General features: G+C 44.2%; 1 protein-coding gene across 3 annotated transcripts in view; it reads right to left on the bottom strand.

Moving 5' to 3' along the window:
• The window catches only part of LOC137346788 (multidrug and toxin extrusion protein 1-like), a 111,025-nt gene that overhangs the window by 20,234 nt on the left and 74,982 nt on the right, over nt 1-15,809 (bottom strand). For all 3 annotated transcript variants that reach the window (XM_068010640.1, XM_068010638.1, XM_068010639.1), the window contains exons 4-7: nt 14,096-14,244; nt 4,898-4,940; nt 2,626-2,670; nt 941-1,038 (exon numbers count right to left, since the gene is read on the bottom strand). In XM_068010640.1, coding sequence (XP_067866741.1) covers nt 941-1,038; nt 2,626-2,670; nt 4,898-4,940; nt 14,096-14,244 — 335 coding nt within the window. The remainder of the gene's footprint in view (nt 1-940; nt 1,039-2,625; nt 2,671-4,897; nt 4,941-14,095; nt 14,245-15,809) is intronic.

Here is a 15,809-nt window from a genome sequence, read left to right as displayed (position 1 = left end):
GTTCAGTTTGGCATCTCTTTTTTTTTGTTAAATTGAGAAACAGAGATGAAGGGTTAAGGCCCACAGTGCAAGAAACCATCAGGGCTGAAGCAATAAAGAAGGGAAGATGGAGGGCAAGCAAATGGGAGCTGCTTTTGCACAACTCTTCTAGTGGCCAGTGACAACAGGATTTGCAGAATTTTAAAATTCTCACCCTGGTTTTCAAATCCCTGCATGGCCTCACCTCTCCAAACCTCCAAGACGTCTGTGCTCCATTTCTAGCCTTGAGAGCATCCCGATTTTAATCATTCCACCATTAGCAGTCTTGCCTTTCAGCTGCCAAGGCCCCAAGCTCTGGAATTCCCTCCCTAAACACAGACACAATGGGCCAAGTGGCCTCTTTCTGTGCCTTAAACTTTCTATGATTCAAAACCTCTCGGCCCCCTCTCCTCTAAGACGCTCCTTAAAATCTACCTCTTTGACCAGGCTTTCTGTCACCTGTGAAATTTTGTTTGGTCATGCTCCTCTGAAGTGCCTTGGGATATTTTACCACATTAAATGCTGCTGCAAGTTCCTACTTAGGTTGGAAGTAAGTGCCAAGTACAAGTTTCAAAATGCACTTGCAAGCTGACAATTGAATCTATAGGCTACATGTGCTCTGAACTATGCCCTAAGTGGACCTAACCTCTTGTATCCCACATTTCTCGCTCTCAAATGTGACACCCGTCAGCACATAGAACAGGAGACGACCGTTCAGCCTCTCAAGCTTGTTCTGCCATTCTATTAGATCACAATTGCTCTGTCTCAATTCAATGTACACTCCTTGGTTCTGTAACCCTCGACAGCTTTGCCCAACAAAAATATCACAATCTCAGTTTTTGAAATCATCAATTGGAGAATTTAAGGGGAGGCAAACAGATGATTATAGTTTTGTTTTTTAAAAAAACTATATGCTACTTACGGCACTCCTAGTGTTAGCACATACAGTAAGATGTAATTGACCACAGCATTAAAGATGTTGGCTGTGAAACCAATCAAAATCTGTGGAAGAATAATTCCCTGAAATGAGAAGAAAAAAAAGTCAGTTCTTCTTGGTATTTCCATTTAGCTTATCCAATAGATAGTGAAATGGGAAGACGCGTTGTGATTGTAATTTAAAGCAACATGAAGTGACACATTCTGGAAGCAAGAATGAGAAGAGGCAATATTAAATAAATGATGCAATTTCTAAAGGGAGCTCAGGAAGAGAGATCTAGGGGTTTACGCAAACAAATCTTTGAAGGTGGCAGGACAAGTTGATAAAGGCTGGATAAAAATCAGGGATCCTTGGCTTAATAAATAGGCAGAGTACAGAGCAAGGAAGTTAAGTTAAACTATTATAAATCAAGTTGGGCCTCAGCTAGAGTATTGCGTCCAATTCTGGGCACCACACTTTAGGAAGGATGTCAAGGCCTTCAAGAGGATGCAGAGGAGACTTACTAGAATGGTGCCAGGGACGAGGAACTTTAGTTATGTGCAGAGACTGAAGAAGCGGAGATTGTTCTCCTTAGAGCAGAGAAGGTTAAAGGGAGTGTCATGCAGACCCCCACCTGCCAAGAATGAGGCATACTAATTTTGTCATTGAACAATGATTTTAAACTGTTGCTGGAGGGAGGAAATGACTTGTTAAACAGATCAGCCATGGTTGGAAAAAACATTTATATACTAACAGACAGTGCTTGTGGAGACAAATGAGCATTCCCTGACACATTCAGCCTACAATGGACTTTTATCACTAGACATTGAAGGTGTGGAAGCTCACATTCTAGGATGACGGCTAAGATGGCCGAATCTACAAACAGATGTGGTCAAACCAGCTAGTCACATGACTAATCTGCTGTGCAACAGGAGTTTTTTTTTTAATTGTACAGACAGTTTGAGAAAAAAAAGACTGTTTGCTCCTGGACTGAGAAGACCAATCCTGTCTGCTCCCCTCATCCTCATAAGCCTCTGGACCCACTGAGGCCACATGAACCTCGACAGAAAAGTCTCCTACATCGAACAAGGTTTAAGAATACTACTGGGCCCCAATGAAAAACAAGACCTACCTACAATCAATGACTCTACAGCGAGCTCGAAGAACAGTAACCAAAACCAACTTCAGATATTGCCTCAAACCTTTCCACTTTATTTCTTCTGCTCTTTTCCACATCTATCTGCATGTGTGTTTTCTCTCTCTCTCCAGGCAGACTACAGTCACACCTCAAATGTGAGATTTATTTCCAAGAGATGCAAGTCTTCAGTTTTAAAAAAAAAGAGTTCTTTTTCTCTGGTCTGCAAGCAAGTCCCAGCCAGACTTCATTGTCTTTCTAGCTGGTCCAGCCCACACTGGTCTTTCACAATGCAAAAGTGAAACCAAAACTAACAAGTCATGTGACCTGTCATTTCCCTCTGCGGAGTTGTTTGGAACAGGTGTCTTGCAGACTACCCCACTCAGTTCAAACACCAAGTTTCAGCATTCAACATTCACAGCAAAATCCTTTTTCTCAGTTTTTAAAAAACTGAAAATTCTTAGCTTTCAATGAACAAAACAAAACTCTTGTGACAACACTAACTAAAAAGTCATATGCATTTTCAAAAATAAAATTAAATATTCATTAAACATACCTGGTTCTGAAGGTATATACACTCTAATTCATAAAGAAATGTTGCCTAAGAAAGATAGATGAAAATAAAATTACAAAAGCAGATGTGTTGCAATCACTGGTGAGATGGACAAGAAATTTACGTTCACACTTCTTCAAAAACTTGAATTTGAACTGCATAGAACTACGTTGAGCTATCTCGGATTCTGCTGGTTTCCATGCTCCTCTGGATTCTGCTCTGCTGTTGCCTAATGACCTTCACTCATTCACTTTCCACATGCTTCCCATTGTCTCTGATGTACCTCAGCTGGCTTACTGGCTCCATCAGTGTGTGCCCTACGATTGACCAATCCCACTACTCACCTCCGCTGGATCAACTGAATGCTCTCTCATCTTCAATTCTCCTTGCCTCCCCCTTTAGCAGTTTGGTCACTGACGCTCTGCCCCTCAAACAGCTCCTGGGCTTACTTGCCCTCCACACTTCTCTCTGAAACCAGAGATTAACTTATTGGTGCTCCACCCCATCTAGAAGACAACTTCATCCCACCAAGGGATCTTGGACTTTAACTCTGAACTTTATCTCGTGTTCTCCCTCTTACAACCAGGACATATCTATCCTAATCAATGCCATGCCCATTCGCATGTGAATTTTAGCACCAGACCTATTACTTCCAACTCTTTTTCTTTACCCCTCTTAGGCCCTTCTCTCCTGTCTCCTCCCCTGCTTGTATTCCAGCCTTACCTTCTTTCAAATCTCCCCTCAGGTACTTTGCACCTCAAATTCCTGAACCAAGCATTCACAACTCCTCTACTCTCCTACCACCATTCCAGGCTTCACTCCATTGTGGATAAGCCCACAGCTTCCCTGTCTCTCTCAGCATTCTCTGAAGGACTCAGAGGTACTCATCATTGCCTTACGAGCAGCAACCCCAGCTCCCCCATCCTCCTGTACTGATCTCACCAAACAGCATTGACAGCGAATCTTGCCAACGCCTACTCATCCCATTCATCTTCCCCCACAAACACCCCCCTCCCCCCAATCTGCCAGTGGATCAGCTCTCAAAGTCACTCACCATATTTCCTGTCAGATCAGTTCACTTGCGAACAAGGCCTTTGCCATCCATCACCTTACTGTAGGTGACTGCACTGACATCACGGCCTTGACAGAAACATCAAGGTGTCAGCATGGGTGATGACACCTTGTCTCTATTTTTTTATTTAGAGATACAGCACTGAAACAGGCCCTTCGGCCCATCGAGTGTGCCGACCATCAACCACTCATTTATACTAATCCTGCATTAATCCCATAATCCTACCACATCCCCACCTTCCCTCAATTCCCCTACCACCTTCCTACACTAGTGGCAATTTATAATGGGCAATTTACCCATCAACCTGCAAGTCTTTGGCTGTGGGAGGAAACTGGAGCACCCGACGAAAACCCACGTGGTCACAGGGAGAACTTGCAAACTCTGCACAGGCAATACCCAGAATTGAACTCGGGTCGCTGGAGCTGTGAGGCTGCGGTGCTAATCACTGCGCCACCTTTCTGAAGCTTCCCCACCTTAGTTTACTACTATCCTGTCCTCCCTTAACCTCTCCCTTCGTATACACTCTCCTACCCATATTCATAACTATCCCAACCTTACCATCTCATGTGGCCGCCCAATCACAAACATCTCATCACATCCCTGATCACTTCCTTGTATCCCCCACATACAATTCGTTGTGTCCGCCCCGGAAAACCCTCTCCCACAAGTCATTTACAACACAAGTACCAAACAGGAAGCTCCTAGGTTCAATCCCAGACTGCAATGAGTGAAATGGTCTCAGCAGACGCCTAGAAAAAGAAATAGCAGAAACTCCAGCTGATCCCACCTGCCATCTAGTAACTCCGCTGGAAAGTGTGCAAGCATGGACATTGGGCAATTACATAAGGCTGTCAGGACTCAAAATCTAGCCTTACCAATGAACAATGCCCACCTGGGTAAGGTATGGGAAGCTGATGACCTCTTCAGATTCATCAGACCTCCAGGTTTTTGCACTATCTAATGCACTACGGGTGAGGGCAATTGTGGCAGCATGAATGCCACTCCAATTATGAGAAGCTAACTTAACCCAGACTGGGATCAAAACTGGCAAGCTCCCCTCATTATATGGCTCAGCACCACACCAGGCAATACATTAACCCACACAGAAACTTTTCTTGATTGGACTCATTCCGTCCACGTTTCAGCTAACAACTGACTTCAGTCCAATAATGTGCCTTTTGCTCCCTATAGCAATATACTTACTGGAAGACCAGGAATAAATATCTTCACATAGAGCTGTGTTAAACTGCAAGAAAAATAATACAATGTTTTGTAACAAGAGGGAAACCAGAGATCATCACTAAAGGTAAACTCAAAATACAAAGCGGAAAGGTCATATAATGCATCAAAACACATCCATGTGGCAATCCAGCAATCAGGGGAACAGAGCAGTCCGGTCTGGTGTTTAACAAACATTGAATACAACTCCCTACAAGATGATTTGTTTAAACTACAATAATGGCCATCTTTCAAACTTGCTTAAAAGGGGTTGTGTGTTTTGGAGAGAGCACTCCCCTTTTAAAAAGGAGAAAAGGACCCGAAACTTGACTAATAGTATTTACATTTTTTAAACATTGTTAATGTTATGGTCATTCCCATCCCACCAGCTCCACTTCTAGGTTACTTCTATGACATGGAAACATGGTTTAAAAATGTTGACGTCTGGGTGCTTAAGATTCATGGATACAAAGTGTTCACAAAAAAAAAAAGAGGGAAGAAAAGACGGGAGGTGGGGGTGGCAGTACTAACTAGGAAAGACATTGTACTGTTGGAAAGAGGGAATGTCGTTGAGGGGGCAAGGACAGAATCCATTTGGTTAGAGTCGAAAAGTAAAAAGGGATGATCACGTTACTGGGAGTACTCTACAGGCCTCCAAATAGCGAGAGATAGAGGAGCAAATCTGGAGGGAAATCATAGAGATGTGCAAGAACTATAGAGTGCTGACATTGGGGGAATTTAATTACCCAAATATTGATTGGGATAATGCTAGAGGCAAGGGGAAGGAGGGGGAGGAATTTCTTAAATGTGTTCAGGAGCACTTCCTGGGCCAAGAACATTTTGGTCAAACTAGGAAGGAGGCATTGCTGGATCTGATGCTGGGAAATAAGATAGACCAAGTGGACCAAGTGTCTTTGGGGAATTGGGTCATTTTGATCATCGTATCATAAGGTTTAGATTAGTAATGGAGAAGAGCAAGGAACAATCCAAAGTAGAACTTCTAAACTGAAAGAGGGCTAACTTGAATTGGATGAGATGGGATCTAGCCAGGGTAAAATGGAACAAAAAAGTCTGACAGGAAAAACAGTAACAGAACCAATGAGCGATCTTTAAGGAAGAGATGTTTCAGGTACTGGCTAGGTACATTCCAACAAGAGCGAAAGGTAGGGAATCAAAGTCAAGGCTCCTTAGATGACGAGCGAGATAGAGCACATGAAACAAATAAAAAAAAAAAGAGGGTGTATGATGCATGTCAGGTGAATTGTTCAAGCACGAACCAGGCCAAATACAATAAGTTAAGAGTGGAAGCGAAGAGGAAAATAAGATTAGCAAAGAGATAATACAAGAATAGAATGGCCGTTAACATAAGAGAACCAGCAAGGCTAGAACTTAATGAGTACTTTGTATCGGTGTTTACTGAAGAGGCTGCTGCCAAGATATCGGTAGAAGCGGAGATAGTAGAGGTGATAGATGGAGTGAAAGCTGATAGGCAAGATGTACTGGAAAGGTTGACTATACTTAGAGAAGATAAGTCAATTGGTCCAGATGGGTTGCATCCCAGGTTGCTGGAGGAAGTGGGGTGGAGATAGTGGAAGGACTTGCCATCATTTTCCAATCTTACCTAGCTACAGGGAAGGTGCCAGGGGATTGATCTACAGCTGCTTCATCAATGACCTTCCTCCAATCAAAAGGTCAGAAGTGGGGATATTCGCTGATGATTGGACAATGTTCAGCACCATTCACGACTCCTCAGATACTGAAGCAGTCTGTGTAGAAATGCAGCAAGACCGGGACAATATCCAGGCTTGGGCTGATAAGTGGCAAGTAATGACCATCTCCAACGAGAGAATCCAACCATCTTCCCCTGACATTCAATGGCATTATGATCGCTGAATCCCCCGCTATCAACGTCCTGGGGGCTACCATTGACCAGAAACTGAACTGGAGTAGCCATAAAAATACTGTGGCTACAAGAGGTCAGAGGCTAGGAATCCTGCAGCGAGTAACTCACCTCTTGATTCCCCAAAGCCTGTCCACCATCTACAAGGCACAAGTCAGGAGTGTGATGGAATACTCTCCACTTGCCTGGATGGGTGCAGCTCCAACAACACTCAAGAAGCTCGACACCATCCAGGACAAAGCAGCCCGCTTGATTGGCACCCCATCCACCTTAAACATTCACTCCCACCACCACCGATGCACAGTGGCAGCTGTGTATACCATCTACAAGATGCATGCAGCAACTCGCCAAGGCTCCTTCGACAGCACCTTCCAAACCAGTGACCTCTACCACCTAGAAGGACAAGGGCAGCAGATGTATGGGAACACCACCACCTGCAAGCTGCCCTCAAAGTCAAGAACCATCCTGACTTGGAACTATATCACCGTTCCTGCACTGTCGCTGGGTCAAAATCCTAGAACTCCCTTCCTAACAGTACTGCAGGTGTATCTACCCCACAAAGACTGCAGCAGTTCAAAAAGGCAGCTCACCACTACCTTCAAGGGCAATTAGCAATGGGCAATAAATGCTGTCCTGGCCAGTGAGGCCCACATCCCATGAATAATTAAAAAAAATGTGACACCCTTACTCAAGAATGGGCGTAAGGGCATTCCTAGTAACTACAGGCCAGCCAGTTTATCAGTGGTGGGTAAGGTTTTACAAACAATAATCAGAAAAAAGAAAAATCAACAGGCACTTGGAGAGGTTTGAGTTCATTAATGAGAGCCAGCACAGATTTGTAACAGGCATTTCATGCTTGACTAATCTAATCTAACTGAATTTTTTGATGAAGTAACAGAAGGTTGATGAAGGGAAAGTAATGGGTGTTGTCTTATGGAAAGCCTTTGACAAAGTAACACATAAAAGGCTGGTTAACAAAATTGAGGCTCATGGAATAGGAGAGTCAGTGGCAGTGTGGATAAAACAATTGGCATAAGGACAGAAAATAGCAAGTCATGGTAAATTGTTGTTTTCAGACTGGAGGATGGTAGAGAGTAGTGTTCTCCAAGGTTCAGTGCTAGGACCACTGCTTTTTTTTGATATACATCAATTACTTGGATATTGGAATACAGAATAACATTTCCAACTTTGCTGATGGTACCAAACTTGGAGGTGTGGCAAACAATGAGGGATACAAATCGACTAACAGCAAAATGGGCAGACAAGTGGCAGATGGAATTTAATACAGAGAGGCAATATAGACTTAATAGCACAGTTCTCAAGCGTGTGCAGGGAAAGTAGTTAACAAAGCATATGGGATCTTGAGCTGCATAAATAGTGGTATTGAGTATAAATGTGTGTAAGTTATGCTGAACCTTTATAAAACTCTGGTTAGGCCACAATTGTTAAGTTTAGTTTAAGTTTAGTGATACAGCACTGAAACAGGCCGTTCGGCCCACTGTGTCTGTGTCGACCATCAACCACCCATTTATACTAATCCTACACTAATCCCATATCCCGACCACATCCCCACCTGTCCCTATATTTCCCTACCACCTACCTATAACATACATAAGAACTAGGAGCAGGAGTAGGCCGTCCGGCCCCTCGAGCCTGCTCCGCCATTCAATAAGATCGTGGCTGATCTTTTCGTGGACTCAGATCCACTTACCCGCTCTCACCGTATCCCTTAATTCCTTTATTGTTCAAAAAGATATCTACCTTAGCTTTAAAAACGTTTACTGAAGTAGCGTCAACTACTTCACTGGGCAAGGAATTCCATAGATTAACAACCCTCTGGGTGAAGAAGTTCCTTCTCAATTCAGTCATAAATCTGCTCCCTCTAATCTTGAGGCTATGCACTCTTGTCCTAGCTTCACCTGCCAGTGGAAACATCCTCTCTACTTGTATCTTATCTATTCCCTTCATGACTTTATATGTTTCTATAAGATCCCCCCTCATTCTTCTGAATTCCAATGAACATAATCCCAATCTACTCAGTCTCTCATAAGCCAACCCCCTCAACTCCGGAATCAACTTAGTGAACCTCCTCTGCACCCCCTCCAGTGCCAGTACATCCTTTCTCAAGTAAGGAGACCAAAACTGCACACAGTACTCCAGGTGCGGCTTCACCAGTACCTTATACAGCTGCAACATAACCTCTCTGCTTTTAAACTCAATCCCTTTAGCAATGAAGGACAAAATTCCATTTGCCTTCCTAATTACTTGCTGTACCTGCAGACCAACCTTCTGCGATTCATGCACAAGGACACCCAGGTCCACTAGGGACAATTTATAATGGGCAATTTACCTACCAACCTGCAAGTCTTTTGGCTTGTGGGAGGAAACCCACGCAGACACAGGGAGAACTTGCAAACTCCACACAGGCAGTACCCAGAATTGAACCCGGGTCGCTGGAGCTGAGGCTGTGGTGCTAACCACTGCGCCGCCCTAACTAGAGTATAGCATCCAGTTCTGGTCACCACATTTTAGGAAGGATGTGAGGGTTCTTCAGAGGGTGCAGAATAGATTTACTAGAATTGTTCTAGGGATGAGGGATTTTATCTTCAAGGTTAAGTTGAAAAAGCTAAGGTTGTTCTTCTTGCAGCAAGGGAGATTGAGGGGAGATTTGCTAGAGGTGTACAAGATAACAGGTTTAGATAAGGTAGACAAAGAAAAACTGTTACCATTAGCTCATGGTACAAGGACCAGAGGACACAGTTTTAAGATTTTGGCCAAGAAATGTAGGGGTGGGGAAGAAGAACTTTTTTTTTTTTATACAGCACATGGTAATGACTTGGAACTCTGTCTCCACTTCCACCACCTTCTGTAGGCAATGATTTCAAAAGAAAATTAGAAAATTGAGAGAAAATAAAAAATTTGCAGGGCTGCAGAGATAGACCAGGTGAATGGGACTGACTAGGTTGCTCTACAGAGAGCGAGCGAGCATGGACCTGATGGGCCGAATGGCCTCCTTCTGTGCCATAATGACTCTATGACATCAATTAGAAGGAACAGCCTATGCTTTACTCATTAACTAAACAGCAGAGAAAATTACTTCAAAAGCTACCCAGCTTTAGGAAACCCTGGTACAGATGAGGAAATCGCTATTTGTGGCAGGTTACAAAGTTTTCTAGGACTGGAAAGTTTCTGAATAGCTTTGAAGCCAATCACACCAGCTGTTTTTAACAGATGTTACTTCTAATTAGAATTAAAAGGGCAGCCCAAAAACACTGAGAACATTGAGTTCAATAATTTCAGAGCATGACAGCCCCCCACTTTACTTTCATTTTTAGTCATTTTTAGTTATTTTTTCTTCCTTTTTTTTGCATTCCTTTTTACATTTTTTGCATTTATTTCATTTCATCTTAGTTTGTTCAGTTTGCTGACCCACTGTTTTTTTCAGGTTGTTTTTCTTCAGGTTTGCACTTGCTGATGTTCTATATTCAGTATATTCACACCTAATCTGTACTAATGCTTTGTCTTTCAAAACACTATTAACATATTGTTTGCCTTTGCTCCGTGACCTTTTGGTCAGCTATGTGGCCTGGTCCAATCTGCACCTTCTCCTTTGTTATCTCTTGCCCAACCCCCACCTCACTTGTTTATAATCTGTGACTTTTCTAATATTTGTTTATTTATTATTCTAATATCAGTTCCGAAGAAGGGTCACTGACCCGAAACGTTAACTCTGCTTCTCTTTCCACAGATGCTGCCAGACCTGCTGAGTGAATCCAGCATTTCTTGTTTTTGAGCCCAAAAACACTATTCAGTTGCTCATGATGGTAACAGGATTGACACTTTTTTTTCTATACAAAGACAGAGTACTTTGAACAAAAAGTATTCCTTACATACCTAGTTCTGTCATACAGCAACATGAGATTACAAAAGCTATCATAACAGGAGAAAAGAAAACAGACATGTTCTTAACTGAGAACATGGCTCCAATCTGTCTATGACAAAGAAGCCATTACTGACTGTCTGTGGGAAGACTAGTGACATTATTCAGCCTACCCATCCAGTAAAGCATCTGGGTAGCAAGAGTTCAGAAAGGAAAGAATAAGCCTTTATTCTCATTAAGTTTAAATTTAAGTTAAATTAGATACCTGCTCTGGTTTATTAGTAGTATTTTCATCTGAGTCTGAAGTTCCACTCCAGAAACCTAACCCTGACTGACACTACAGTGCCGTACTGAGGGAGTGCTACACTGTTGGAGACCCCGTTGTTCAAATAAGACGTTAAACAGTGGTTCTGTCTGGCCTCACAGGTGAACAAAAAATATCCCAAAGAACGGTAGCATAGTGGTAATGTTACTGGACTAGTAATCCAGAGGCCCAATCTAATGCTCTGGAGACACTAGTTCAAATCCCCCCACGGCATGTGGTAGAATTTAAATTCAATTAATTAATAAATCTGGAATTAAAAGCTAGATTCAGTAATGGTGACCATGAAAATACTGGATTGGCATAAAAACCCATCTGGTTCCCAAATGACCTTTAGGGAAGGAAATCTTCCATCCTTCCCCGATCTGGCCTTCATGTGACTTCAGACCCACAGCAATGTGGTTAACTCTTAACTGCCCTCTGAAATGGCCTAGCAAGCCACTCAGTTGTATTAAACTGCTACAGAAAAGCTACAAAAGAATAAAACCAGACAGATCACCAGGCATCAACCTAGGCACCGGAAATGACAAGGCACACCCTGCCCTGTCGACCCTGCAAAGTCCTCCTCACTAATATCTGGGGACTTATGACAAAATTGGAAGACCTGTCAAGCAACAGCCTGAGATAGTCACATTCACTGAATCATACCTTACAGCCAATGTTCCAGACTCCTCCATTAGCATTCCTGGTTATTTCCTGTCCCATTGGCAGGACATAGACTCAGCAGAGGTGGCAACATAGTGGTATAGAGTCGGGAGGGAGTGGCCCTGGGAGTCCTCAACATTGAACCCAGACCCCACCAAGTTTCATGGCATCAGGTCAAACATGCGCAAGGAAACCTCCTGCTAATTACCACCTACAGCCCTCCCTCAGCTGATGAATCCGTGCTCCTCCATGTTGAACACCATTTGGAAGAAGTACTGAGGGTAGTAAGGGCACAGAATGTACTCTGGGTGGGGCTGCAAGAAATACAGAATCAGTTACAAACTGCTGGGATTGTTTGTGACTTGTAGTAACCTGGAGCTCAGACACTGGCCTGTACAGGTAAATTAATTAGTTCAAACTGGTTTTTACATGACAAGACAAAGGAGCGATCACAGGAAAAGAGCCTTATTTGGACACCGTGATACCGGGGTCTTTGGGCCTGGGCCAATTAGGAGAAAATGCAAACGAGGTGAGCAAGCTTAAACCAACCGGAAAGACACAGCTCAGTTTTGGAGAGATAAGAAAGAGAATAAGAGGAGAGCTTTCGGGGCATAGAGCCAGCGATAAACTCCGGAGATCAACCATCGTGGAAGTGGAAGACCCTGCGTGAGCAACGCGGCGATAACGTAAAAGGAGAGAACAGAACGCCTGGCCAGCGTTAACTCTCCCTTTTTCTGGTATTATCCTTTGCTTTCTGTGACTAGGTCAGGGAAAGGTCAGAGGAACCTAGTGGGTGCGCTTATCAATTCTAGCTAGCTTTGTTATTAACTGTATAACTCAGTTTGAGTTGCATGCTTTTGACTGTGTATAAGCCTTATTCTTACATTGTACAACAACGTGAATAAAGTAAATTGATAGTTAAAGAAAGGACTTAGTTTCCTCCTCTTTGTACTAAGCCTATAACCGTAGCTGTGGATTAGGTGGAGGGTGGCTCTCCCGTAACCCGATAAACCAAACGCCCAGCCTGAGCCTGAATTAAGAGGACTTAGTCCCACGTGACGGCCAGGATCAAGTGGGTGCAGGGAATGTTGACTCCGCACCACGGTTTACACCAGAGAAGGAGGCTCCAACAACATTCCCATCCTCAATGACGGGGGAGCCATCATGTCAATGCAAAAGACAAGGTTGAAACATTTGCAACCATCTTCAGCCAGAAGTGTCGAGAGGATGATCCATCTCAGCCCGCTCCGGAGGTCCCCAGCATCACAGACGCCAGTCTTCAGCCAATTCGATTCACTCCATGTGATATCAAGAAATGGCTGAAGGCACCAGATACAGCAAATGTTATGGGCCCTGACAACATTCCCGCAGTAGTACTGAAGACTTGTACTCCAGAGCCAGACACGCCGCTAGCCAAATTGTTCCAGTACAGCTACAACCCTGGAATCTACCCGACAATGTGAAAAATTGCCCAGGTATGTCCTGTTCACAAAAAGAAAAAAATCCAATCCAGTTAATTATCACCTGCTCAGTCTACTCTCAATCATTAGCAAAGTGATGGAAGGTGTCATTGACACCATTATTAAGTGGTATCTACTCAGCAATAACCTGTTCACCAATGCTCAGTTTACGTTCTGCCAGAGGCACTCAGCTCCAGACCTTATTACAGCCTTGGTCCAAACGTGGAAAAAAAAAGAGCCGAGTTCCAGAGATGAGGTGAGAGTGACTGTCCTTGATATTAAGGCAGCATTTGACAGCATGCATGAAGGAAACCTAGCAAAACTGGAGTCAATGGGAATTAGGGGGAAAACTCTCCACTGGTTGGGTCATACCTAGCACAAAAGGGAAATGGTGGTGGTTGTTGGAAGCCAATCTTCTCAACTGCTCGAGTTCCTCAGGGTGTCCTAGGCCCAATCATCTTCAGATGCTTCAATGACCTATCTGCCATCTCAGGGTCAGAAATGGGAATGTTCGCTGATGATTGCACAGTGCTCAGTACCATTAGCGACTCCTCAGATACTGATCCCGCATGCAGCAGGACCTGGACAACTTTCAGGCTTAGGCTGATAAGTGGCAAGTAACATTCATGCCTCACAAATGCCAGTTAAATGCTGTCAGTTCACCAACCATTCTCAACCCAAGTGCACAGTACATGGCCAGTTGATTGTGTTTTCCCAATACTGGATTCCAGCTGGTGCCCAGAGCAAGCTGAATTGGTTCATCATATTTCCCCACCTGGACACTGCTTGATCCTGACTCAGATAAGATTGGGACTTTTCTCTATATTAAATATCTGACATGGTACCTGCGACCTACCATCCCATAACCCAGTTCCTTTGTGTACACCAAGTTGCTTTTCTCATTGAGATAAGTCCCCAGGGTGGCTTTCCTTTCTAAAAATGTTTACACACAACCACAAGATAGAAGGACACTCACTTGGCCACCTCAGGAGGCTGCTTGAAAGCCAACAGTATGTGTTCGATATTTATGAAGATAGCCCAGCAGGGAAAGCAGGTTATCATGAGAATGAGAATACCTCTCTGGAGAATCACTCCAATTCGCTTCAAGTTCTTACTGCCAAACGTCTGAAAATCAGAACAAATAAACTTCAGTTTTTGCTGTGACACTGCATTGTCTTTGGACTGATTACATAACTCCATTGGATACAATTATTTCTCTCAAAAGACTAACTGTAAAGTTATTCGCAACAAAGAAAAATTATAACTTGTGCACTCGTGACATTTTCTCGGAAAATTACAAATCACGTCCAGTGAAAATAGAAGGTTCAAATGACAAGTCCAAAGGGAATGTTACAATCCAGGAAACTGTAATTAAATAGCTTTCTAAAAAGGGTACATTAACTCAGAGTGGACTGACCCCTCTTTCTTATGCAAGTATTATGTCATTTAGTATTCTATGCTTTGTTGCTTCTCTGACATTTTATTTGTAAATAAATTCCAAAAGGAGTTTAACTTCTAGAAAGTGGTCAGGTGACTGGTATTTTCTGTTGTCTGAGGTGATGGGAGATAAATTGCATACTGGAGAACAGATGGGGTGCCTGCTTTATGGCACCCCATATGTTCTCCAGTATGCAATGTTCGATAAATCCATGGTGGGTGGGGGGGGTTCAACAATAGGCTATGCCAATCCATATATGGCAAAGATTAAGGCAATAAGTTTCAGTTCATAAGAGACTCATTTATAGAAACTGTTAGCAAGCCATTTATATGAGGAATGGTGTTACCAAAAAGCCTGAACTGCAATACCAGTTACTTAGATCCAGAGCTTCATATTTAACAAAAGTAATAAAAAGGGATGTCTTGTCGTGTTTCCCAGAGGCACCTGCCAGAAGTTGAGCCAGGGAATTGAAGATGGCCTATTTGAGTGGTTTTGAAGCAGGCTCCAGCTTTGTAGCACAACATTCAGATATGAAGCTACTTGAGAGAGGGAGGTAGAGAGAGGGAGGGAGGTAGAGAGAGGGAGGGAGGGAGGGAGGGAGAGGGAGGGAGGGAGGGAGAGGGAGGGAGGGAGGGAGAGGGAGGAAGAGAGGGAGAGGGAGGAAGAGAGGGAGAGGGAGGAAGAGAGGGAGAGGGAGGAAGAGAGGGAGAGGGAGGAAGAGAGGGAGAGGGAGGGAGGGAGGGAGAGGGAGGAAGAGAGGGAGAGGGAGGAAGAGAGGGAGAGGGAGGAAGAGAGGAGAGGGAGGAAGAGAGGGAGAGGGAGGAAGAGAGGGAGAGGGAGGAAGAGAGGGAGAGGAGGAAGAGAGGGAGAGGGAGGAAGAGAGGGAGAGGGAGGAAGAGAGGGAGAGGGAGGAAGAGAGGGAGAGGGAGGAAGAGAGGGAGAGGGAGGAAGAGAGGGAGAGGGAGGAAGAGAGGGAGAGGGAGGAAGAGAGGGAGAGGGAGGAAGAGAGGGAGAGGGAGGAAGAGAGGGAGAGGGAGGAAGAGAGGGAGAGGGAGGAAGAGAGGGAGAGGGAGGAAGAGAGGGAGAGGGAGGGAGAGAGGGAGAGAGAGGGAGGGAGGGAGAGGGAGGAAGAGAGGGAGAGGGAGGAAGAGAGGGAGAGGGAGGAAGAGAGGGAGAGGGAGGGAGAGAGGGAGAGAGGGGGAGGAAGAGAGGGGGAGGAAGAGAGGGGGAGGAAGAGAGGGGGAGGAAGAGA

This window comes from Heterodontus francisci, chromosome 30 (genome assembly GCF_036365525.1).
Source record: "Heterodontus francisci isolate sHetFra1 chromosome 30, sHetFra1.hap1, whole genome shotgun sequence".
Lineage (NCBI taxonomy): Eukaryota > Metazoa > Chordata > Chondrichthyes > Heterodontiformes > Heterodontidae > Heterodontus > Heterodontus francisci.
Note: the sequence above shows the minus strand (reverse complement) of the source record. Positions and strands in the feature narration are given on the sequence as shown.